This window comes from Abramis brama (assembly GCF_963993115.1).
Source record: "Abramis brama genome assembly, chromosome: 21".
Taxonomy (NCBI): Eukaryota; Metazoa; Chordata; class Actinopteri; order Cypriniformes; family Leuciscidae; genus Abramis; species Abramis brama.
The window spans coordinates 29,356,451-29,383,903 of NC_139983.1; the positions used below are offsets into that span (position 1 = coordinate 29,356,451).

At 39.4% G+C, this 27,453-nt stretch overlaps 1 protein-coding gene across 3 annotated transcripts; it reads left to right on the plus strand.

Moving 5' to 3' along the window:
- Positions 1–1,078: 1,078 nt before the first annotated feature.
- On the plus strand, positions 1,079–26,463 carry ttbk2a (tau tubulin kinase 2a). Of its 3 annotated transcripts, XM_084096232.1 has the most exons (17): positions 1,079–1,306; positions 6,389–6,539; positions 8,343–8,490; positions 10,444–10,517; positions 11,619–11,759; positions 11,875–11,979; positions 12,106–12,171; positions 12,290–12,382; positions 12,474–12,599; positions 12,684–12,841; positions 12,948–13,149; positions 13,239–13,450; positions 14,442–15,000; positions 15,941–16,273; positions 18,181–19,064; positions 19,605–19,732; positions 22,161–22,298. In XM_084096232.1, exons 2-16 carry the CDS (start codon positions 6,471–6,473, stop codon positions 19,720–19,722), a joined length of 3,288 nt encoding a protein of 1,095 aa, XP_083952358.1. In that variant the 5' UTR covers positions 1,079–1,306; positions 6,389–6,470; the 3' UTR covers positions 19,723–19,732; positions 22,161–22,298. The 3 variants fall into 3 exon arrangements, with proteins under 3 accessions (XP_083952358.1, XP_083952357.1, XP_083952359.1); XM_084096231.1 differs by lacking the exon at positions 19,605–19,732 and having other exon boundaries at positions 22,161–26,463; XM_084096233.1 differs by lacking the exons at positions 15,941–16,273; positions 19,605–19,732 and having other exon boundaries at positions 22,161–26,463.
- The last annotated feature ends 990 nt before the right edge of the window (positions 26,464–27,453 follow it).

Below are 27,453 nucleotides of genomic sequence, written 5' to 3' on the forward strand. Positions count from 1 at the left end.
GTTACCAACGTTCTTCATCTTTTTGTGCTCCGCTGAATAAATACATGTATAGTTTGGAACCACATGTAAGTGTGTGAATATGACCATTTTCATTTTCGGGGTCAACTATCCCTAAGATAATTAAGAGGGCAAGTGGAACCCAGTATTCTATCAGTATTCTATATATCAGTAGGCCTATCAGCATACCCTTCATTTTCCTCCTCCTCATCATTTAATAATGAGTAGAAATGCTTTTATGCCTTTATTATTATTTATAAGGTAAAAAGGAAATCAATACAGGACACAAAAAAACTTTTTTCTGTCTAAAAATATGTTTTCTGTCTGCAATTTATGTATGGATAGCAATATTGGATATCAGGAATTGCATGTCTCCCAAAAAAAAACAAAAAAAAAAACAACCTTAAAATAAGTGTACAGTGTACATTTTTGTACACTTTCATACAAAAGGGATCATATATTATCAGTGTTGTTGGGTAAGTTACTCTAAAAAAGTAATTAATCTTCAACAGTGTAATTAGATAACTACTCTCTCTAAAAAGTAATGCATTACCTATACTAGCCTACCATATCAATCTCAACCAGTTACAAGGATAGACATGAAACTGCTTGTTTAAGTCTTTTAAATAAATAATATAAAATTGCATTAATTATTTACTCTTGAACTGACCAAAGCATTTAAAGGGAGAAAGTGACATTAAGAACATAAATTTTAACATGAGACATTACATTTTGATGTTAAATTAGTAACTGTAATTAAATTACAGAAATATTAAGAGTAGGCTAATCCCTTAGTTTACTTTTAAAAGGGAAAAGTAATTAAATTACAGTAATTAATTAAGTAATTAACATACACAAAACACTGTATATTACTTAATAGTTATTATAGAAGTCAGAAACCAGACAAAACTGTGATTTGCGTGCTGTCCCGTGTTTAAACAGAAGAGGGATCTTTCTCACATTTTGAACGCTTCTCGAGAACGCGCCCGGAGAATCTACGTGCACTCTCAGAGTGGAATGCTAGTGCACGCGCTTGCTGTTGCGAAGGGCGATAGCGTCGCGAACGAGCGCGCATGCAGGCAGAAGGATCAGCACGTCACGAATCTGCAGAGATGCTGAAGGACCCGCGATAGGGACATTTACAAAAACACGGCGCAGTTGTGCATATGTCAGAGCAAATGACACCTCCTTTCGTCTTCATGGAGGAACATTCGGCGTATTTACACCATTTGACGTCTTCGACATGATTTTAAAGCGTATTTTATGAGAATTATAAACCACACCCGGCGCTGTGAGGATCGGGATTGAGGTGAGTAACGTTAACATGGATACGGACACACGGCTCCATGACATGCCGTCAGTGACAGCTGCAGTCATAATAATGCAGTTATAGCACTGTTTTCAAGGTCATATCCACTGGGACGAACAATTTGTGATTTGTAAAGTGTGTGGATGTGTTGTTGTGTGTGTTCACTGTAGCAACGCGACACATCGAGCGGTGCGGATCACATTTCAACAGCGGGCCTCTGCCATTAAACCAGATCAGACTCAGACGAAATATTAACATTAAATATGGAAGAAAATAATCTGATTTTAATTTTTATTAGGAAGTAAAATTCGTCTGCAATGAAACCAGTATTTGCAGACAAAAGCAAATGCTGTAATGATCTGATAATTACTTAAACAAGCTCTGCTACACACACACACACACACACACACAAATCGTGCTCAGAGTGTTACGTACGTTAATTAGCACAATTTACACACCTCTGTTACATTAGTTTCACAGATCAGTTCTTTAGCGTTAGTAAGTTAATGTGTGTACTTGTTAAAATGACACCTGTCAATCACTAAGCTCTAAGTGTAGGTTTATCTCGCTTCTTAAAGATAATATAATTTCTCTGATGTCTCTGTACTATTATACTTTCTTTTGGTTGAGGCTTTTATCCAAAGGAAAGCAACTAGTTCAACACAGAGATGTAACGTTACTGTCTAATTTCTTCGGTCCTCCAATTTGATTGGTTGATATTTTAGTACCTCACTTTTGGGCTGTGTTCGAAATCGCCCCCTATACCCTCATTCACTATTCCCACATTACTCCACTAATGTAGTCTATTTGTGGGAGTGAATGAAAACGAGTGAGTGAATTCTGACTCTGAGTACGCTGGAAGGGCTGCCTCTTTTGCATAGTTTGTGCTTGCTGTTTAATAATCATTTAAAACTTAGCAAACTGGCTCCAGTAGTAATGAAAAGATTTATCTTGAACTCTGTCATGGAAACTAGCATGTATAAACCTTAATTAAACAACTTAATAATCAATTAAAAAGGAATTTATACCTCTATGTATGATATTACGCTGTACCCACATTGGATCAGCGTTTTGGAAAATGAGTGGATGGATGATTCAGCTGTGGGCGCTGTCTTCTGGCCAGACGTGGAAATTCATTCTGCAGTGAATTGTGGGTATTCTCTAGCCGTTGAGCATACATTGGCTGGATCCCAAATGGCACACTCCGGCCTTGTGGACCTCCTTCAAGTTTACACTTGGTGACGTCAGGAAGTGCAGACCTAAGAGGTGCTGGCCTCGAGTCCACGAGGGCACGCGAGAGTGTATTTTGGGACTGGCTTGATGACATCATGCCACCAAAAGTCAAACAGCCACAAACTCCTCCCCTCATTTATCTGATTGGGCGTTCGCAACTTTTCAATGATTCCTCGGTAGGTAACTCATGTGGAGGGTGCGAAACGAGGGCACAAAGGCGGCACTTCTAAGCACTGAAATGCCGAATGTGACACCCTATGGACTCTTACACTTGGCAAGCACGCTCAGTTTAAGGCCACGAGACCGCAAGTCCACATGAAGTCCCCCATTTGGGATCCAGCCATAGGTTGTACACTCGTTATTGTGGGGGTGCATTGTGGGTTTGAATGAGTGCACTCGATAAGGGTTTGGACACCACTACAAATGGCTGTCCCCTCAAATAGTGCCCTATTTAAGGGTATGGGGAGCAATTTCGGACACAGCCTTGGATTTTTCGCTGTATTATCGGTGTTCCAGACCAGAGTAAAATAGCATACATGACATGGAAAACCCGGAGTGGAGTTGGAACAGAGTGATTACAGATGCTTGCTGTGCGGGAAGGGAAATCTCTGTCCTCCGCTCCACTCACATACGTTGTTTCTGCACACAATGTCCTAAAGAAAAGCCTCTTGAAAAATACTTTTTTTGATTGTTATAAAAATATATTACATATATGATGACAGTTGTTGTTTTAACTTTATTTTTTATGCCTTTTTTTATATTGATTTTTGTATTTATTTCTCAACAGATGTCATTGCTTATCGTATTGCACAAGCCAGTGATAAGCTGTCATCAGACAATTGATGATCTTTTTTTCATGATTAATTTTGCTATATTATTATAAAAATTAAAGTGTATTTTTTGTTGTGGATGTCCCAATTGCGATTCGCATTTTTCAGAGTTGCATTTGTGAATAAATAAAAATGTAACTGGTTGTGTAAAATAGATGCATAATATAGTAATATCGATATTATGATCACAGGCCCCTTAATCTAATCAAGTCATTTTATTGCATGTTTTGAGGCATCACTATCATATCGCTGGCTAAGAGAATATGGCGATGTATCATGTAGGGCTGTGCAATTAATTGAATTTCGATTTCGATTTCGATTTTTGCTCCCAACGATCACCAAAATAGTATAATCGAGTAAAAACGATTATTTTGCCATGTTCTGTTTTGAAAGAACGCTCTTATTTTGTCTTGTGTTCTGAATGACGCGCGCACGCGCACATCCGTCCCTCCCGATGCCATAAACTCTCTCAGCTTGAATGTTTAAACTGATAAAACTTAAAAAGAAGTGAAAATTATAAACTTTAGTTACGATGCAATGCTGGCCCGATTGTACAAGTGACAATTCCATCATGTTCCGACTCCTAAACGCGAATGTGTAGTTTTGACGCTTGCCTTGTCCAGCACATTTTGAGAGACAGAGAGAGAGAGTCTTGGAGAAAGTTTTAAAATGATTGATTTGATTTTATAATCTGTGTGGATTCATTTAGGCTACTCATACAATCTACATGCTAAAGTGAATCAATGTTTGCGGGGGAATTTCCCGCATTATAAGTGGTAGACCTGCGGGAATTATTAAAATACTCATTGAAGTATTATCTGTTATATATTATTTATTTTAATAGTTCTAAAAGTACAATCAATGTTCAAATTTCGATTTTTTAAGAATTGTTGAAAGGTGTCTTTGGTAACACTTTACAATAAGGTTCATTAGTTAACTACCTTTGTTAAGATTAACTAATAATGAACAATACTTCTACAGCATTTACTAATCTTAGTTAATATTAATTTCACCATTTACTAATACGTTATTAAAATGAAAGGTTGTATTTGTTAACATTAATGCACTGTAAACTAACATGAACCAACAATGAACAGCTCTATTTTTATTAACTAACATTTAAAAAGATTAATAAATACTGTAACAAATGTATTTCTCATTGTTAGTTCATGTTAGTTAATACATTAACTAATGTTAACTAATTAACATTATTATAAAGTGTTACCGTGTCTTTTTAATAAATGCAACACGTTCCCAAAGTCATGTGAAATAATCGCGTTACATAATCGTGATTTCAATACTGACCAAAATAATCGTGATTATGATTTTTTCCATAATCGAGCAGCCCTAGTATCATGATGAAACATCCAATTTACACCCCTACTTAAAACTATTGTATAAAAGCAATAAAACCCTCTAAGTCCCTCATTTGGTCTAAATATCAGCACAGATGTTACCTGGGTGAACAGGTAAATATACGGAACTACAGGCTCATGAATATTAGAAATTATTGTTACTGAAAAAAAAAAAAATCTAATATTTATTACATTTAGAAGTCTTTCTCAGATGTTATTTGTAGATTGTGATTTGTGACAAATAGATTAGTCAAATAATTTTCCTCTTTCACAGGTCACACATTTCACTTGTGAAAATTAATTTTCACAAATTAATGTCCCCCTTGTAGTCAATAATTTGATTTTTTAAACTCAACAACAAAATTACATTTTAAACGTTTTCCTGTGAAAAAAATTCTTTATGCCTTAAAAAAGCTTGAATGTAACTCTACACCCTTGCTTCATTTAGTATACGTGGATCCATGAATATGCAAATTAGTCCCCGCCTCCACTCAGTCACACAAGCTCAGATTATCTGATCCACTCGGTCAACTTTACTGTAGTAAACGCTGCACAATGGCAAGTGGAAATACTGGTTTAATTAAGCCATAAATGTTTGAACCAGAAACTGATTCAGAAGAAGAAGTGGAAGAATGAATTATATACAGGCTCGTATATAAGTCGATGTTGGTAATCAGAATGGTAATGCGTTTTATATTGCACTCTACAATGTCGAACACATAACGGTAATTCATATGATTAGTCTTTTGCTTATGTTATCAAACAACTAATAATGTGTTGCTAATGTTACTCAAACCATGTTCCTGTTCGCCATCTCAGAGTCAGACAGCTGCCCATGATGAAAATCACGGACTGGCTCCGTCAAAGTCCGGACCTCAACCTCATCGAGCAAATTTGGGGCGAGTCGGAAAATAAACTGGACAGATCTATTGTACATTCAAAGGAAAGCCTTTGTCTTCAGATGCAGAAGGCATGGGATAACATTAGTGTTGAAGTTCTCTGGAAATATATTGACACTATGCCAGAGAGAAGTGCTGCTGTAATTGCTGCAAAAGGTGGACATACCAAATATTAAAGTCAAAAGTGGATAAAAACAGTATGACTCACTTCGTCTGATATTTGTTTTGCTCAGAGCAACCATCTGCATGTTTCATGAACATTATGAAATTATGAAATCATGTTTTGGAGGCAAAAAAAGGTCAATATTTTAAGATCTGTCAGGTGTTCTAATAATTTTGGCCACCACTGTAGTTTGTGACGTCAGAAACACCAGCGATTTTAAACCGCGTTTTTGAGCTTTTCACTGCAGTTTTAAAGAGAAAATACTCAGCAATGGTGTTGACATAAATTTGCACATGGTTTGTCTTGAAGCATATTAAAACACCACAGGGGGTCTTAAAGTTTATAGTACCTAGTTTAATGTAACGTGTGTGCTAAAACTTATACAGTTCAGAAGTAGAAACTTAATAGATTAGATTAAATACTTCGGTATAAACTTTCTTTTGTTTACTGTATGTTTTGGGTCTAACTTTGCTTAATGAAATATTACATTTTTACTCAGCAGTTTTTATGATGGAATAAGAAGCCACGGATTGTGCATTGTAAGTGCTGCAACAGTACAACAAGCGACTTTAACACAATGCTCTTTTCTTTTCTGTGTCCAGTGGGCACCACCGGGCTTCAATGCCAGACCGAGGCCCCTGTCACTGGTGTTAGGGGACGAGCACGGGACAGACCACAGGCAGGATGAACGCAGGGCAGGAGCAGACAGACATCCTGACCACGGGCATTCTGGTGAAGGAACGATGGAAAGTAGTAAGTCTGCAGGTTTTAATGCACATCAGTGGGGTGTAGTGATGCGCAGATCGCGGTTCCACACTGTAGATCATCCGCGGGTTGGGCGGGCCAAGTAATAATAAAAATAACATTCCAGTTAATTAAGCGTGTGGGTCACGGGTGGATGAGATAAATCATTATAATATGTTGATTTTAATAAAGACACAAACTCTCATTTCACAGTAATACGCAACGAACATGCGTCCCTTAAAGGTGCTGTATGTAATTTTTTTTACCGCACTAAATCATTAAAATTACCGTAATATGTTTGCAGAGATGTAGCAAACATGCTAAGTTCAAATACTCGTTTATCCAAATACAATGCTACGGCCTGTCAGTCTACTTTGAAATGTGCATTGTGTTCCAGAATGTCTGTTTTTGCCAATTTACCCAATAGTATTTCGACACCCCGGGTTGCCAGTTGGTGGAAAACAGCATATTGCAGCCATGGAAGCCAGCAAACGAACTCGGTCAGAGATTACAGATTCTGCCCGACCAATAAAAACATTGCAAACGTATTCATTAGCTGATCAACTTACAGTGTAAGGCTCATCGCTTTCCATTGTCAACTGTGCTCATTCCTGTTGGGTGTCCTGAGTCTGAGCAGGAGAAGGGGTCGGGGAAACAACTCTCTCTCACAGTTTCAATTTGGACTGCAGTACCCTTTTCAACCACTAGCTGTCAAGATTACATACTGCACCTTTAAAGGAAAACCATTCAAGGAAAACAAATACCTAAAGAGCACTATATAAAATTACATAAAACACATTATATAAAACAAAGGGAAAAAACTACATGAGATATTGCTTAATAACTTAACAGCTTTAACAAAAAATATACACAAGCCTAACTGAAATTATTCTGATAGTGATGAGAGTTTTCCAACATGATGGAAATATTAACGTGTTTAAAGCTTAATTTTTCATCAGGCATCCATTTGCAGACTCTAAACTAAGCATTTGTGGGGTCCACTTGTTTAAGCAGCAATGGAGACAAAACCAATCAGAGAGAAATTTCAAAAAGGAGAATTAAAAACAAAAGGAAGGAAAGAAAGAAAGAAAAAAAGATTATTTTTTAACAGCAGAGTTGTGACGTTAGAGCTGGCATCTCTAGTGTGGTGTTTTGTTTGTTAAATGACCGGACAGCATAGTTATTGATTTAGGCAGATCTTAAAGAGATAGTTGTTCACAAAAATTAAATCCTTGAAAAGAAACCGCATTTAAATTTGCTTTCTGGAAAGCACGAGAAACCATGTTTGCCCACGTTTATGTGTGTGCCTGCAGATAGTGACAAGTAGTGACTCACTCCTCACGCTGATCTAATATTGCAGTGTGTCTTCATCTGTGTAACTCACTGACCAGCTCTTTTAGTGCACTGATCAGTAATGCGATGCTTCCTCTGGCGGAACGTTGTATAATCCTCAGAGAAACCTAGCTGTCTCTGTACAGGGAGATCTGAGGCGAAAAGGAAGTGACATGAGAAGACATTGTGGGGACATGTGATGCCAGGAGAAATAAATAGCAAAATATACAAAATTTAATCCAACTACTGTGCAGAAAATGCTGTGACTTGTAATTTTTGTTTTGTTTTGCATTTAATCTAGTATAATTGCTGTACAAAGTACATTTAAAGGGTTGATTTAAAATGTTTTTATTATATTATTTCATAATTATATCATTATTTATTTAATTATCAATGTTTCTTGGACCAAAAAAATAGTCCAAAATAGTACAGTGATATCACTCTGGTCTGCTTATCTCTGATATTTGCTTTTCACTTCAGGTGAAAAAAATCGGTGGTGGCGGCTTTGGCGAGATCTACGAGGCTCTGGACCTGATGAACCGCTCCAGCGTGGCTCTGAAAGCAGAGTCCGCTCAACAACCCAAACAGGTTCTGAAGATGGAGGTGGCGGTGTTGAAGAAACTTCAAGGTAAGTGAAGTAGAGCAGATAAATGGATATTTGTAAATGTTTTTGTTTTGTTTTTTTATCACAACTGCCATACATCAGATTTACTCTTTTTGCAAGTTTTTTTTATATATACACCACCGTTCAAAAGTTTGGGGGTCATTGCGATTTTTTTTTTCTGTTGCCTTTGGCTTGCTCAGTTGGGGATATTTTGGGGATATTTAATTTTATTTTATCAATCAATAAATTCCACTAGAAACAAACCTTGTTGTATTATTTTATTTTAATTTAATACTGTGAAGCTGCTTTGATACAATCTGTATTGTGAAAAGCGCTATACAAATATACTTGATTTGATTTGATTTGATTTTTTGATTTTTTTAAATAAATTGGAAAAAGGTTCAACACTCACTCTTAAGGAAATCCAACATTATTGGTTAAAAAATGTGTGACGTTTCAGCCATTGTCTAAGCCTTCATCAGACATCAAGAGCAACAATCTCACATATTGCTTTGAACACTCTTGCAATCAGCAAACATTTTTTTATTACATTTTTTATAGAAATGTATATTTTCAGCAAGAACACAAAAATTCTAAGCAGCACAACCGTTTTTAACATTGATAATAATAAGAAATGTTTCTTGAGCAGCAAACCATCATATTAGAATGATTTCTGAAGGATCATGTGACACTGAAGACTGGAGTAATGATGCTGAAAATTCAGCTTTGCAATCGCAGGAATAAATTAAAGTTTAAAATGCATTAAAATAGAAAACAGCTCTTTTAAATTGTAATAATATTTCATAATATTACTGTTTTTACTGTATTTCTGATCAAAGAAATGCATTACATAAATGCATACTTACTGACCCCAAATTTTTTTATCTTGATTTTTGAGTACTTTTGATCTTGTGTAATTGTTTTCTTGATTTAAGCTGAACTATGTTTTTGATTCAGTTATATACATTACAATTTCAAAGAGGGAATCTGAATAGTTTCAAATAGATATAAGAATGTCTATGATTATAAAACAATTCGTAGTGCAAGGATCTGTAGCTAACCTTGAAATCAAATCGTGCTCTCTCTTCTACTGGGCAAAGAATCAACAAATCAATTAGCAGAGCACAGCAATGACACCATCATTATCCTCTTTCGCTCCCTTTACAGTCTTCCTCCATTATATCCTCAACCTCTCCACACTGCTTATGAAAAAAATCAATGTACTTGTATCATGTTGGCTGTAATATGGCTGTATGATAGTACAGAGTGGTTTTATCCCTTCCTGAGGGAAAGACTTGTAATTGGAGATCTCTCTATCTACTCGCAGTGCCCAGAAGTAAACAAAACAGACCCTCACTAGCAGTGATGCACACAAATCATGATACAGTTGCTTTTTATTTTAAGTAATATATGCAAATCTACTAGACACTAGCAAAAAAAAAAAGGTAGCATGTAAGTTTTCACAAAATGATGTATACTAATACTCACACTCATAACAGAATAATCATAATAATGGAGCACTGGAGACCGGATGGAAAAGGCAAGTGAGGAAGATAGGGCCTTGCAGAGGGCTGTAGGGTGTTTCATGTCAGAGTGGAATATGAATGAAGCTGGTCTGATCTGGTACTGCGGCCCAGAGAGTGTCCCAAGAGAGCCAAGTCGCACTGAACTAAATGCATAAACCTCCCCCTTCTCTGGACAGACCGACATAATAGGAGGAGGAGTAGAGGATCACATGGACAAAAAAAGAAAGAAACTTACTGTTTACTACTATCATTCTCTTTCAAGTCCACTTATAATGTTTATCATGTAACCACTACCCACCGTCTTTTTGATCCTTTGAATTAAACAGGCTTTTTTGCTTAGTACTTTTAAGACGACTGTATATGTAAATGACTTCTGTTATGCCTGGTTGGCATGTGAAATGAGTTACAATGATATGTAGTTTAATGAAGTTTCATCTCATTGCTGTTTCAGGAAAGGATCACGTTTGTCGGTTTGTTGGATGTGGCCGCAATGATCGCTTTAACTATGTTGTCATGGAACTTCAGGTGAGGCCTGATTGATTATGCATTTGTTCTAACTTAATGTGTACCTAATATTACAGTTTATTTATGATGATGATCTGGCACACTTAATATGAGAGTGCAGTTATATACTCAGAAAGCTATAAAGATGATAAATGGACAATAAAGATGGTTAAAGCTTATATGTGACCTGTAAAGAAACCTGTAGAAGGCTTATACAATTCTGTCATCATTTACTCACGCTCATGTCGTTCCAAACCTGTAAGACTTTCGTTGATCTTCGGAACACAAATGAAGATATTTGTAATGAAATCTGAGAGATTTCTGTCCCTCCATTGACAGCTACATAGCTACCACTTTGACACTTAAAAAAGTTCATTAAGAGATCGTAAAAGTAAAACTAATCCATGTGAATTGAGCGGTTTAGTCCAAATTTTTTAAAGAGACTCAATCACTTTATATGATGAACAGATTGAGTTTAGGCCTTTATTCACATATAAATATTCATAAACTCATACATCAAATCTGGTAAACAGAAGCTTAAGCATGCTTGCTTGATGTGTGAGAACCAATAAGGTTCATTCTCGTGTTTTATGCAGGACATATGAACTTCTGTTTATGTTTGCTGATCAATGTTTATGTGAATAAAAGCCTAAATTAAATCTGTTCATCATATAAAGCGATCGTGACTCTTCAAAAAAATATCGGACTAAACTCCATTCATATGGATTAGTTTTACGATCTCTTTATAAACTTTTTGAAGTGTCAGAGTGGTAGTTGCGTAGCTGTCAATGGAGGGACAGAAATTTGTGTTTAGAAGATGAATGAAAGTCTTACGGGTTTGGAAAGACATGAGGGTGAGTAATTAATGACAGAATTTTAATTTTTGGGTGAACTAACCCTTTAAAGTAAACATATGGTAAATGCATAACTTACCTATAAATAGATTAACTAATTTATGCATTTAAAATGTAGATTTGTCTTTTTGTAATTTATATATGAATTTGATGACTACATACTTTGCAGTCTGTGTTAATTATTTTTTTATGACTTTATATCAAACCTGCCTTTTGATCAAATATTTGTAGCCAAAACAGTTAACTGTTGCCTTTTTGGCTTTTGCAGGGCCGTAATTTAGCGGATCTGAGGAGGAGCATGAACCGTGGTACTTTCACAGTCAGTACTACACTCAGACTGTGTCTGCAGATGCTGCAGGCAATCGAGAGCATCCACTCAGTGGGCTTTTTACACCGTGACATTAAACCGGTAAGGTTTACTTGAATAGTATAGTTAGTATAATAATAGGATGCTTTAAAGTGTACTTTTTACTTAAAAGATTACAACCTCATTGTAATAAATAGCTTGTTCACACTGTTTTCAGTCCAACTTTGCCATGGGCCGATTCCCTAGCACATGTCGAACATGCTACATGTTAGACTTTGGTTTGGCTCGGCAGTTTACAAACTCCTGTCAGGAAGTCAGACCGGTCAGTATCAATAATCATTTCTAATACAGTTTTTCTGACTGTACTTGTTTATATGTTTGTGAGAATTGATCTGTCTGTCACTGGGTTTTATGTATTTGTGTACTGTAAGATTCTTTTCTCTCTTAGCCACGTCCTGTTGCAGGGTTTAGGGGTACAGTACGATACGCCTCAGTCAATGCTCACAAGAACAAGGTAAGAATCTGCCATGTTTGCTCTGTTGTTCCTGCACAATCTCAGCTGTTGTTGGTAATATTTCAGTTACAAGGATAACTCTGGTCTGATCAGATTTATTTTGGTCTTACTGTCACAGGAGATGGGAAGACATGATGACTTGTGGTCTTTGTTCTACATGCTGGTGGAATTCTTGGTTGGGCAACTACCCTGGAGGAAGATAAAAGACAAGGTGCTGATCGGGCTGGAGGAAGAAGTGCTTAGACAAGCATATGCCTGTGTGTTTGGGAAGTGATGATGATATTTGTCTATTTATGCATTAGGAGCAAGTGGGGAAGTTAAAAGATACATACGATCATCGGCTGATGTTGAAACACCTGCCGCCAGACTTCAGTGTCTTTCTGGACCACATCAGTAATCTGGACTACTTTACCAAACCTGACTATCAAGTAAAAATATGATACTTTAATAAATCAATGGAATATCTAGCAGTTATTGGTTAATCTGACTTGAAAATGATCTCTTCACTTCAGCTACTGAGGACCGTTTTTGAGAATAGTATGAGAACCTACAACGTAGTGGAAAATGACCCTTATGATTGGGAAAGGATGAGCTCAGATAGCCCACTGACAATCACCGCTGCGGCAAACACGCCACAACATCACACACGCCTCACGCCAGCTCAGATGGGGTAAATCATGTGACTGCTTTACTTTTGTTGAACTCTCTCTCAAGTATTTGTATTTTCTTAGTAGTGGGATCACCAAGAGTAATCAGGTTCTTCTGTTTTCTTCCAGCGTTTTGAATGCCTCCTTGATGCCTGGAGATCAGAAGGAGAACACAGATGAAGTTCTGCAGGATGAGCAGCTCAGTGATGGGGACAATGCTCGGCCCGAGAATCTGCCTGGATCTCCGAGCCTTCCTCTCAGGAACCAGGAGGCTGATGTCTGGGAGGATCTGGACCGCAATCGGAACCGAATCTGTCCTGCTGTCTTGAAGGTACCAGAATGTGTACCATGAACTGAATCAATCGCAGACATCTTTGTCTATTGTTGCAGGTTTCATATTCTGTTGTCCTTCTCTTCTAGATGGGAACAGAGGATGAACATAGCAACCAAGGCAATCAGAGTCCCCATGCGGGGCTTAGCATTGGTTCACCAGTGCGAGTCCGGTCAGAGTTGGTGCCCTCAGATAGAGACACTCCTCTTCTGAGGAAATTGCGGAACATTCATAGCTTTGAGCTGGAGAAGAGACTAACTTTGGAGCCCAAACCCAACACTGAGCGTTTTGTGGAGGCCTGGTAAGTCTCTTCATCTTTCAAGATTGCATTATTTCTAGAGATGCACTGATTGCAGGTTTTTTGGCCGATTCTGATTTTTTTGTGACCTGCCGATACCAATTGCAGATTCTGATTTTCTTTCAAAGAACTGTAATTGACAGCAGATACAAACAAAACTCTACTTTTCTTCAATGCAAAATTTTATTTTCATTAAAAAAAAACAAGGAAAAATACAGTAATAAAATAAGAACAAATACAATTTCCCAAACAACAGCACAAATAAATGCAATAGAATAAAGAGATATGAAATATACACGGCTTTACGTTTTTCAGGTGGCTCTAATAGTATATTCAGGTAAGAAATAATACAGAAATGAAAGTAATCAAATGTAAAATAACACTGGATAGTGTAAAAATTAAATACAGATTAATGCTTACAATTTAAGTTACAAAAGTTATTCATTTAAGAGCAGAGAGTGATTTTCTTAGTCTTGACAGACAGCAGCAGGAATATTAGACTGCTGTCACTTAAGAGTTTAATGCACGGATCCAATATACTGTTACACAACTTTCGTTATCTTTCTCAACTAATTAGGTTCCAAAACTGACTGTGTTTAACTGAATACTCACTGAATATAATTTTGTGTGTATTTTAAGCGCCATTTAAGTGCAGTATAAGCCACTCATTTTGGTACTTGCGAATCACAAGCTGCTTGAGACTGAGAGACACTTATATAGATCAGTGGTGCGCACGCTTTTGGTGTCAGCATGAAACCGGGAATTAGTAAAATTATTACAGGCACTATTTAACCGGAGCGAATGAGACAAGTGAGTGAGAGGAGGCGGGTATGTGTCACTTCGCACAGCTGGCGTTATTGCCTGTTCCGCTGGCAACAAAACAGACCGGCTCGGTTGATCGGTGCATCTCTAATTATTTCAAATATTCAGCATTCAGCAACTTTACGGTATGTTCTGGGGTCTTAGTCTGCATTCTTTCGGTTTCTGTGAACAGTTCTGGTAAGCAGCCAGCTGGTATAGCACGGGAACGGGAAGCTGATGGTGTCCCTGGCATGGCCATATCCAACGTAAGTCACACAGAGCGTGTTTGGCACCATGACGAGGAATTCCGGTCTGGCGGTGGCTCGCCCAAACCTGCTTCACCAGGATCTCCTGAGCAGGGCGACGGTGCAGCTAACAGTGGCTTTGTTGCTCTAAACCTGAGCTCAGGTCTACAAGATGTTGAGTTGCATGATTGGGTGATGGTAGAGAAGGGCTCTGACCTGCAGGACTTCAAAGAGGCAGCAGGAAGTAGCCCTGGTCATAAAGCCAAACTCACTAGTAGCCCATCAGATGAGTGTGATGAGGAGCCAGAAGTTTTGCAGCCAATGGATGAATCACCGGATAAAGAATCCTCTCCTAGTCCCGTACAAGGAGACGCCCACACGCCTCACACAGTCCAGGGCCCACAAAGGATGGACCGGTTGGAGCTCTGTGTATTCCCTGCTGCTAGTGGACCTCCTGTTACCCCCACCAGTCCTGGTGAGGCACTGGCTGAAGGAGCGCTCACACAGGTAACTAAAGCCCACAAAACGTGTTGTTTTCACTGCTCCTACAAATTGTCTACAGTCCCAAATTTGGTCATGTGAAAAGTTTTCAAAGTAATGAGTTTGTCAACAAAGGTGCCAACAGGAAGTGAGGCTCTATCTTGGCAGTGCTTTGGCTCATCAAGACAAATTTTGGAAGGTGTCGTGGATACCATGACCCGAGGGTACCTGAGCAGTAGGTTGACAGTGCCCCCTTAAATATACAATATTTCATATGAAACCTGTGTAATCCCCACCAAGTTTCTCACTAAATTTGGATGAGCCAAACAAGAACTGAGGCTGAGTCTGAATCTATCAAAAAGTTACAGTAATAAGTGTTTTTCACTTAACACCCCTCCTGATAATTTCCTTCCAGCTGCCCTGTTCTGGATGTCTAAGCAAACACTTCTTATGCCACATGCACACTAGTGTCAGCAGGATAAAGGTGGTCTCTGAGGGCTGCTCACCTGTTAGCCACAGTAATGAGATACAGACAGCTCACCCTCAGTTCTGTGATGTAAGCTTACGTTAGTCTGAGTTAAGCTGATCCTGATACCTGAGCTCTTGTATCCTCACTGCCTTGGTCAGGACACTGTCTGTGGGTGGAGTATTGTAAAACCACACAGAGCTGGTTTATTTTATTAGTATGCTGCAGATTTGAGCACTGACTCTGAAAGTTTGATTTTAGTGCTGAGGTCTATGGAATTTTCTAGAATTTGCATTTTTCCTACCAACATGTATGCTGCTGTGCCATTTTGCTTCTTCTCATTCCTTCATTACCACCTCCTATCTTTCTGTCCGTTTTAATCAGTATTTTTGCTTTACTTTTCCCCATCTTCGCTACCCATTCATCGCCCCTGACTCACCTAATTCACCTCACTAAACACTCTTCGCCTCCCTTCCACTGTTCCCCACTTTCCTTCTCTAGCTGCCCACCTCTCCTGCATCCCAACCTGAGGAGCTTGTGGCGAGGACGTGCAGCCCCCTGCAACTGCGCTCCCCTAGCCCGCACACCCTCCTGACCACCCTGTCGGACCCCCTACACCAGCGCGCCCTGCCCGGGTTGCGCCGCAGCCAATCTGCAGACCACCAACACCACCCTTCCTCTTCCACATCCTCGTGCCACGCCTCGCTGCCACTACCTTCCCAGCTCCGTGCCGCCCATTCGCCTGGACGCAGGAAACTTCCTGCCATTCCAGCGAGTGCCGCAAACAACAAGTTCCCCTCAGTCATACGAATCACCCGCGCTCAGCTTCAGCAGGTGAATAGGCACTCCCATTCCGTGCTTCCCATAACTTCAACCACCTCTGCCCACCAAACATGTCTTCTCTCCAGTCTCACTGTTTCCTACGTTCTTTAGATTCTTGATTATTTTTTTTTTTTATATATATATATAGTTGTATTTGACTGTAACACTGAAGTTAGGCTGTTTTTGGTGTGCTCTCTCCTCAGAGAACTTCAGGAATACTGTTCTGTCCGTTATGCATGCCCAGTAAAGTTTTCTGTCAAGGTTGTGTCCTTAAAACTGTGGACCTTGTTAATCGCTTTTGTTAATAGCTCTGTTCCTACAAACCAAGTGAACTCCCTACCTTAATGGCATTTTAGGGCATAAAAGGCATGCTTCTAACTGGAAGCGCATCCCAAAAAGTTGCATTGCATATATCCTTCACCGAAAAGATAATACTGGAATGCATTGCAACAAGATTAGTGAAAAAGCACAAAAACAGGAACATAGCAATTACAACATTTATAGAAATTTAAAGTTTGCACCAATAATCTTTCATTTTCCTTGGCTAAAGAAAAAATTTAAGATGGTGTCTTGAATAAATGGGTCTGCTTGATCAGATGAGTCTGCATAGGAAAGTCTGAAATAGACGTTTGTAATTGTATCAAGCAGACTGTCGGTTCTATGTGACATTGTGTTAGCACTAGTGTAGCCTGGTGTAATACTATGTATATATATATCTAGTAAAATTTCATTGTTTTACATTTTATTATTTGCAGGGCTGTCACTAGCATTTTTGTGGCTCTTGTACCATTTATGAGAGGGTTGTCCAATCCTGCTCCTGGGGGGGTTCAGCTTAGCTTAGACTTGAAACAATTGGAATAAGTTGTGAGTCAAGTCTTCCACTTGACTTCAGGATAAATATTTGTGTGGTGATTGTGCCACACAGAGGTAATGCGTATTTAGAGAGTTCCAAATCAGTCACTAGTTTTTGGAACAGAGCTTGTGTGTTTTCATTCCTCTGAATATGTGACTAACCGCCTCTTATCCTGTTTAAGCCTTTGGCAGTCAGGTTTTGCCTTTCATCCTAGGTGTCTAAAGCAAGAGTATCTAATCCTGCTCTTGGCGGGGCACTGTACTGCAAAGTTTAGCTCCAACCCTAATCAAACAAACCTAAACCTTCTGGATTATTACAAACTTCCAGGTAGGTGTGTTAAAACAGGTCAGAGCTAAACTCTACAGGACATTGGTCCTCCTTGAGCTGGATTTTACCACACATCAATTCTGGTAAATTACTGTAAAATTGCCTGAATTACTTTACCGGTGAATACACAAATATGCTGTTCACACAAGCAATGGCATTCTGGCATTCTACAGGTTAGAGACCATTTACACATCAGCTCCAAAATACCAGTAAATTATGTGATGTCAGTCATCGGAAGTGATCTTTAAACGCCGCGCCGTTATCTTCATTCATCCGCATCCGCCTGCATCTCCATAAGAACTTTGATTGGCCCAAAGCAGACTTCTTACTTCAGCACCTTCTGACGTTGTATGTGATCATACCAGTAATCTTCATTCCGCATTCACACAGAGCACAATACTCTGATTCAAAATTTACTGGTAATGTTACAACTTCCCTTACTGGTAAATTGCTGGAACCAATTCACAGGCATTTTTGAAAAGGTCTTGTTCACACATGATCTCTTACCGGTAATTTACCAGGAAAGACTGTATGTTTGAAAGGGGCAATTGTCTCTTCACTAACATTAAGATAGTACGTGTGGTTTGTCAAAGATCTGTTTCTATCTGCATGCAAGCATGTTTGATTACCAATACAGGCATTAATAACAAGACTGAAACTGAATTTATGACCTGTGGATGACATTAAGGACATGAAATTTTATGTAATACATTGCTAATTTTCTCTATTCCTCTCTCAGCTTACAGCTCAGAGACCTTCTGTGCTGTCCTCCCAATCTGCATCTGAAAGTGTTCCATTGGAGAGACGTGATACTGATAATGGTAACAATGAGATCCATCCTCAAGACAACACAACTGACATCAACTCCCCACAGGAGCCGGCTGCTTTCCAGCCCACCAGCCCCTCTAAGGTCGAGGTGGATCCTTTGCTAAATGGGAATGGTCCTCAGAAACCTTCAAGCCCAGTGCCAAGCCTGATGCCGTCTCCACGCACACCTTCCTCTCTGCATAGCCCAGTTCTGATGAAAAGCTGTCTTACACCTCCTTTAGACAGCAACGAGCAGCTTCCAAAACTAAAAGACCCCAAGAATGATTCATTCATTATTGAGCACTCCTTAGAGCCCAACCAGTGGTCTCTGGAGGAGGGAAAGGAAGGTGGTCCTACCAGAAACGGCCCCTCTTCTCCAGCCTCCATTTCCAAACAAGACCCCAGTCATCGGCACAGCCGTATCCCAGTATTAGAACCATCTAGCCTTGTGGATCCACCACCTGGATCTGCTAAAGAGAAGTTGTTCCAGAGGAGGGTTCACCACCTTCCACTTTCACCCTCCGCTTCCCCAACGTTATCCTCCGACAGGCGTGTCATCATGGCTGCCATGCAGCGGGACCAGGTTTCTTCTGCCTCTTCTGAACGCTCTCAAGATGACGAGTCGCTTCTGGGTTCTCGTTCCGATCGTAATGGAGATGATGCTCCATCACTGTCCTCTTCCTCCAGTCCACTTTTACGGAAGAGCAAGATACCACGGCCAGTTACCCCTACAACTAGTACGGAAACCATCACGGCACACTTCATGCCCCGTCCACCACCAGGAAAACCTCCTAGCCGCTCCACTGTGGATTCAAGGTAGTTATTTTGGCTCAGCAAAGCCAAAAAAAATTCTAACCCTAGACCGAAATGCATGAATTTCTAGAAAACCAAAATTCGTACTTACCCACAAGAACTTTAGACTTACAGTATGTCTACCCCTTATCAGCTGCCTACAGTTGTTCTAACTACAACCTAGCAACCTCATAGAACATCTTAAAGGGGTCATATGATATATTTTCATGTTTTCCTTTTTCTCTAGTGTTATGTCGTTGTTTGTGCATGTATAGGATCTGCAAAGTTACAAAGCTCTCTCCCACAAAAAGATTTTTAATTCACATACCTACGTCACTATGTGGAAATATTTGCATAATCCCACCCAAATGCATGCGCAAAGAAAGAAGGTGTGGCCTTAGTTATCGTAGTAGTGTTGTTGCCGCCATGTCGTGGTGTTTCTACGCGAAAGCAAAAGCATTTTATTTGGCCTTCCGTAAGTGGATGCAATTAGGAATCAGTGATTAAGATTTATTTACAACACTGTTCCAGAACAGTACAACCCAAATTTTCGTGTTTGTGCAGCGCATTTTACGGAGGACAGTTTCCTGAACCTGGGAGAGTACAAGGCCGGCTGTGCACAAAGGCTATTTCTAAAAAATGGGGCAATTCCAACTTTGCTAGGGCAATCTGGCGCTTCTGAATCAGAGCCTGTAAGTATGTTTTATTATTTGTTAAAGTATTTGCTATTGACAGTTCAAATGCAGAGTTTTTGCAGTGTAGATTAACGCCTATTGTTTGTAATTCTTATGATCGAAAGTGCAGAGATCGATTTATATTTACAAACATAGGATCCTCTGTTCCCCGCTCATAACTTGTAGTGAAAAGATGACAAATATAGATGCACTCCTGTTTCACACTGGCCGCTCAAGCAGAGCTGAAGCAGCACGCGCCCATTGAGCTACACCACTACAGTATGTTTTTAAACTGTATTTATTAGGGCTGTCAGTTAAACGCGTTATTAACGGCGTTAACGCAAATCCATTTTAATGGCGTCAATTTTTTTATCGCGCGATTAACGCCTAGCAAACTTTGTAGTTTTTTTTTTTTTTTGACATGCTTTTGCAACAACTAGTAACGTTAGTACAACACCACCGGATCTAGCTAGACCGGAAACAAAACAACAGGCACGCCGCACACACTTGTTTGGGCTTGCGAGCCGGCCAAAGAGTGGACGAGAAGCCGCGTCTATGGACAACTTGTATCGCACATCGGACGCGTACTTTCTCAGTTTATGGCCAGCAATAAAAGGTGTGTGTACACTCATAGAGAATAATGTGTTCGAATTTTAAATACGAGGCGCTGCGCTTCGCTTCTCGTCCAGTGTGCGACCCCCTTTAACATTATGTTTTGAGTGGATGAATGATGAGCGCGAGACGCCGAAATGGATGCCAATAAGATTCTGAATGGAAAGTTTAATTTTAAAAAAGTGGCCAAAATGTTTCAGTTGACAAGACCAAAGTGATCTGTGTGTTTTGTCATTGTGAACTGAGCTATCATTGCAGCACGTCCAGTCTGAAATGGCCTACTACTTGATGGCCAAGCACACTGATTCGCTGATGCGAATTCTCCACCCCCTCGTCAATATTAGGACCTCGTCAGTATTTCTTTCACCCTTTTATTGATGGACAGTGTTACATTGTGTGAGAGATTATTTGCTCCAAGTGAGAATGTTAGTGTGAAATTGAACACTACAGTATGCCAATGTTGATTTCAAAAAGAAACATTTGCTCAAAGCAAGCCGATCCACTTTTCCATGTTGATAAGAGCATTAAAATGAGAAAAAATAATGGGACAAAAAGAAATCAAGAGACATTTAGAATAGATAAAAATGTGCGATTAATTGCGATTAATTGCGAGTTAACTATGACATTAATGCGATTAATCGCGATTAAATATTTTAATCATTTGACAGCACTAGTATTTATGTTATCACTTCAGGATGTGAAGTTGTTACAGTGAGGAAGACAAATTAAACCGTTATAACATCGTATCTGAAAAGTAAGAGAGTTTCAAATTAAAAACTTCCCACTGTGAAACGTTCTGCTGAAGTCGTGCTTGCAGAGTTGGTTCGGATCGATCGGCTTGATCATCTGCATTTTCAGAATCTGAATTGAGCTCGAAATTATACAGTAAAACAGCAACAACATTATTAACTGTCTTTATATTTGCTTTGGAAGCTGAAGCTCGATTATGGTAAGCAGCGTTACATCTCCGACACATGCTTGATGTGTTCGGCCAATCACAACGCACTGGGTCAGCTGGCCAATCAGAGCACACTGCGCTTTCCAGATGTTGGGAATTTGTAGAAATCGAAGCGTTTTAGAAAGACTGGGCATTAGAGATGCGCGGATGGGCTATTATTTCATCCGCAACCGCATCACAAAACTCATCATCCGTCCGCCATCCATCCGCACCAACGTTTTTGACCAATTTTCAAAACCGCACCCGCCCACCATCCGCTGATTGGGCGATGCAAGGCGCTGCTGATGACAGCCGCGAGACTTTCATTTGATTGGTTCTACCGCCCGCCACCCACCCGAATTTAATTAAAATATTATTTTTTGTCACGTCATCCGCCCGATCCACGGTTTATCCGCGGAGTCCGCGCCTGTAACCGCCAACCGCGCATCTCCACTGGGCATAGAGGAGCTACAATAATGTACAGTATGTGAAAAATAATGTATTTTTTTAACATTAAAGCATGTTAACATATTCTAATCTATTACACCCAATACACCAAATAATGATCTTTGAAAATAGCATCATATGACCCCTTTAACAAACAATCCAGAATCCTCCAGCAACCACACATATCACCTGGAAAGTTGCTAGACATTTACTAAAATGATGGGTGCTTGGCACTGTTTTGGGTGGTTGCTAATTAACTGCTCAGTGGTTGCTAAAGAGCTGTCGATGGTTATTAGGCAGTAGCTAAGGCATTTTGAACGGTTGCTTAGGTATCCGGGGTAGTATTTACAAATTGGCTTCTTTTTGATCACCGTATGAGTTTTTCAGGCAATCTCTTGCTTCTTATTTCATGCTATAGCATTGCTTGACTTTTTTTTACTCGTCCTCCAGGCACCGGCGGTACAGGATTCCTGCCGGCAGCAGCAGTGACTCAGACCTGCTGACCTGTCTGGCCCAGTTAATGCATGCCAGCTCGCCCCGTGGCTCTCCGCACCACAGCTGCTCATCCCCCCAGCACGTGGACAAGAGGCATGTGTACGTCAGTCCCATCGCTGCACACCACCTCCACCAGCGCAGCTCTAGCGCCTCCCCCCGCAGTTCCTCCTCACTGCAACGCTCCATCAGCTCTTCCCCGTCCCGCCACGAGTATCGCGGAGGCTGTCTGACCCGCAGCCGCTCTCCTCCCAGTTTCTCTGGTTCACCTCCTCTGCGCCGCTCTCATCCTCACACACAGGAAGGATGCTGCGGGAGACAGGCTCGCTCCGCAGCCATTCTCACCCAACGGGGCAAAGCCGGCATCCGCGAGCTCAGGTGCAAGCTGAGCAGATAGTCAACCACAGGGTTTAGACACTGGCAGAAGTGGGACATTTGGGTTAAATACTTATTCCGCCACACATCTGGATTTTTGCAACTTTATTTTCTCTCCATCAATAGCCTCGATTTTAAGATGCTGTTTTGAACACTAAAGTCAGTTTCAGAACATGGGAGGTAATACATGATGGTGATTGGCTGGATCTTTTGTATTTTATAGTTTCTTTTCTTTCAAACATTCCAGAGCATTAATGAAGATGATTGTATGTATTCATGAATTACATAAGGTTTGCATCAAGCTCAGCTGTAATATAGTATTTATGATGTTATTTATTTGGGCTTTGATGCATTGCAGCGCTCTCCGAGCAGTGGCAGGTACACTGATAGATCATGCTATCATTAACCCTATCTGTGCTCTGTGCTTTTGCAACTGTCAGCACCTATACAGTATTACCCCTTTTCCACCAAAAAGAACTGGTTCGGAACTGGTGCTGGTTCAAAGTTGGTTCATTTTGCGAACCTTCTCAGAACCTGTTTGTTTTTCCACTGACTAGAGAGCCCAGCGAACGACGTCGTTACGTCACTGTGTACGTTGCCATACGTCTTAGCTTTCCCAACTTCAAGCATAACAATTACAATGTTGGACTACATCGTCTTTCTGCAAATGTTTCTCCTGGCTTTGCGATCCTATATTGGGGTCAGAAGAAGACGTTTAGAACACATTTGTGCTGCTCGTCTGGATTACTATAGACGGAGGTTACGTTCGAGAAGAAGTTCGACCATAACCCTGCCCCCAGCCCCCGATGTAAGCATGACGTGGTAAAAGAACGGTTCTAGTCCAGCAAGGAGTTGGTGCCGCTTTGGAACCAATTTTCCTGAACCGGTTCTTTGGCTGTCGAAACACAAAGAACTGGTTCGCGAGTAGGCACTGCCTTGGTGGAAAAGGGATATATGTGGCCTGAAACATACTCTACGCAAGTAACAAAGCTAAAATTCAGTCATTAGTGTTCCTATACGTTCAGGATTTACTTTCAGGTCAACTACTGGAGCAACGGAGAACCTTCCTGAGTTAGCTTTCAAATTCTGTCATCATTTACTCACCCTCATGTTGTTCCGAAGCTGTATGAATTCTTTCTTTGTGTGGAACCATACATTAGGGTAGACTGTTAAAAAAGATGGACAGCACGTCTCTGCTTCTTTCCACTGTAAAAAAAACGGTTGTTGCCAATTACGTAGTTTGGAGATCGAGTCAGTAGTGATCCTGAGGAGGTTTTTATAGCATCAAATAACTAATTAAAACCAAACTTGTTGGGAAAACAAACACGTAAACATACTTCTGCTTGATAAGAACAACCTAAAATGACAGAAACCATCTTTGGAAGAAATGTATTTGAACTGTAATTGGATTTTTTAATTTGGCTTACGTCCCATTTGATTACATGGAGAGGGCGGGGTTTATGACCTATACGTCTGTGACAGACTTGTGTGGACCATAAGAAAATATCTCAGTGTTTGTTTTTTGATACATTGGAAGTCAATGGTAACTAAAGTTGTTTGGTTAATAACATTCCTCAAAAGATCTTCTTTTGTGTTCCACAGAAGAAAGAAAGTCATACAGATTTGTAACGACATGAGGATGAGTAAATGATTTTAGTTTTGGTTGGACCATACCTTCAAGTATGTACAACGGGACCATGCACTTAAAATAGTCTAGTGTCTGTGTACTTGCGTAGACTGTTTCTGACCTCACTGAGTTTGCAAAAGGAAAGCCAGTTCTCTTTTACTTTCTTTTTTTTTTTTTTTTTAAGAAACGGTGACCACTGAAACAATCAACAACAAAAAAAAGTGTTCTTGTGCTTCAATGTGCCTAAAGACGTTTTGCTTTGGAATATATATATACTGTATAGGGCAGGCTCAAGCGTTCAGAATCTAGAGTCACAAACTATTTCGTTTGTATTTTTTCTGTAGTGCTTCTTGTATCCCACAGCATTTTTACCGTTTCCAGTGAAAGTCACACTTAGTTTTGACTGGTTATTTGCAGGCCCAAACAGAATCCACTCCTACTATACTTATCATAAAAAACTACGGGCGTCCTTAAAACTGCACCATTTACAAAGTTCTGTACACTAGATTGCATTTTTGAATGTAACATTTATTAGTAAATTTGATTTCCGCTTTTAGCTACCATCTAACATTTGTGTTTGTTAACCCATTTTACAGATTCCAAGCAGGAAGTCTGCAGATTCTCTCTTCGCATATCAAACAATTACTAGTCTCCTCGCTTACAATATAAAAGATCAGTCAAAAACTTAATGTTAAAAGGGAAGGTTTTAAAATTGCAATACTTTTACAATTTCTTAATTTAAGGGAAGAGTTCTAATACTGATACATTTGCCAATATCAGTGACTAAACTTGGTTTTATTGTATGTGCCACATGATATCTTCAGTCGAACAAAACTAAACATAACTTAGTTTTAAAACCTTTAAACCTTTCATAGTTCATTAAGAATAATAATACCTATTTTTTAAAAGCATGCAGCTAATTCCCTTCAAAGACTGGAGCATTAACTTACACAGCCGTCTTCCTTTCCGCTTGTAAAATGCTGTAATTACACTTCCCATAGAATGCATTGCCAACCCTTTGCATGAGCTAGAGAGAAATAACAAAATGCCGCAATGTACAATAAATACAGCTTACAAGTTTTCATATGCAGTACCTGGAGTTTGTAGCCTGATAAGTACTGTCAGCTTGTAAATAGGGACTTCATATTTGTTTTGCCTCCGGTTTGTTTTAAACATATTCTCTTAAGCTCATTATCTGTTTTAACTTTATATCAGCACTTGCAGAGAGAACGTTTATGTACCTACTCAATCCTCGGCTGGTTAATATGCGTTTATGTGTATGCCGGTGTAATCTGGTAAGTGATTTACCAGCATGTGGTACAAATATTGATTATTTCTCATGAAAGAAAAGGTATTAGTAGCAAGATCCCCCCCCCCAATATAGCATCACTTTAGTTAGATAATTAGTTAAGTACAGTTGCAATTACAGTCTTCACTCTGCCCTAAGAAACTGTCTGGTCAGTCATCTTAAAACAGCTGTTTTCTACCATCACTGCAATAAATCCTTTGGCCAAATGAGATTACAGGCAAATTTCACCCTGGCAAAGTTTCTATGTTCATCGGATCACTGTTAAATAACAAAGAAAACAGCACAGAATTTTCCTGGACACCCTGAAATGCTGTTTTTCATTTAGTTGACATACCCCTTTGCCTTCTGTAAGATAACCGATCTATTTAGCGTTTAGTGAAATGCTAGTCTAGTATGCTGTAGTCTAGTTTACTGGTTTTATCACTTCCAAAACAGACCGTTCAAAACAAATTTACACATCATTGAGATTCTTTTCTTGGTGGAGCTCAACTTTTTCCCTCCCATGCATTTGTGTATCGAACAATTAAACTGCACATTATTGTTATGGCAATGAACTGACAGTTTCTCATCTCTAAGGAAGGGAATGAACAAAACTAGCAAGTCGCAAATGTTCCAAAGGCTGAAGTAGTGATGTAATAGTCTGAGAAAAGAAAACAATACATGACGATTACAGTTTTGCATCTGTATCATTTTTATTCATTTTTTTCTTATGGCATATTGTTGTTCACAATTTATGAAGTTAAATGTACAGTGTACAAAAGAATGTTATAGGGTGGGACATTGTACATTATTGTAATTATTTGTGTTAATTTTCATTTGTATCATAAATACCTTGTACAGTGTTTTTTTTCTGTTTTGTTTATTTGTTGTTGTTGTTTTTTCAGTTGGAATTATTTTATATTTTATTTTTATAAACTTGCTATGAATAAAATTTTCATTCAGCATGTCAACATAGGTCTCCGAACATGAAATGTCTCTATATTTAAATGTTCTAGATTCTGAATAAAGTGCCAATTTTACCGTTGGGACTTTTATTTTGAAAACCTCACGTAAATTATTCTAGTTTCACACAGTTTGAACTAGTTACTATAGAAACCGGACTTGTTTACGACGATAAACCTGTAACTTTAACGATCCGCAATTTAAATGTTTTATGAAAATGCTGGACTTCACTACTAATTTAAACTCTCTCGGATTTGAGGCTGGACTCAGTGAAGTTGAGAAAGAATTGCTTTTTCTGCGCAGTCGATCTGCTGGGCTGACTGTAAGTGGATGTGCGCATGCTGTATTTGTCTATGAACTTTTCAGATTGTTAAAGAGCAACTTGCAGGTTAGAAGACCCAACAAGTCAATGTATAGAAAAATAATGTAGGAACTAGATTTTCTTTTAAAAAAAATTATAAATATGCTACAGTGGCTTCTGGAGTCGTTTTTGTGAGAAAATTTTACTTCCGCATCTGAAAATGGGCGTGACGGGCGAGAGTCGTGACGTAGCACGAGGGAGAGCGGTCGATTCAAACAACAGGGAAATATGGATTGCAATGACATTTCGGACGCTGAGGAAATTGTTTACGGACCACAGCCATACAATTATGAGCCTGCTAGGCTGCCAAGAGAGCAGGGACAGGCCAGGATTAATGTTAGACAGAACATATTGGAACTTACAATAACAGAAACTAAGCTTTGATCAGGCGTTTGTCATGCTCATTAATATCCGCCCAGACTAACGTTACGTGATATAACTTAGCAGTTTCTCATGGAGAGACAGAGAGATATTTATTCCTGATACATTTTTTGTTCCATAGGTGCTTGTGTGGGAAATGCGAGGCAATGTTTACAGCTGAGGAAAGTCAGTGTTGCAGGGAGGTGGATGCATACTGGGCCTTAGTTAGCTCTGAGTCTCACCCGGTTCTTACTTCGGTATCCCATGTTGAACTCCT

Excerpts from the sequence above, each read along its gene's own strand:
- ttbk2a (XM_084096231.1), top strand. The coding sequence starts at position 6,471 with ATGAACGCAGGGCAGGAGCAGACAGACATCCTGACCACGGGCATTCTG. Across the intron at positions 13,451-14,441 it reads GAGCGTTTTGTGGAGGCCTG|TTCTGGTAAGCAGCCAGCTG; the intron begins GTAAGTCTCTTC and ends TTCTGTGAACAG. Across the intron at positions 19,065-22,160 it reads CGCTCCACTGTGGATTCAAG|GCACCGGCGGTACAGGATTC; the intron begins GTAGTTATTTTG and ends CTCGTCCTCCAG.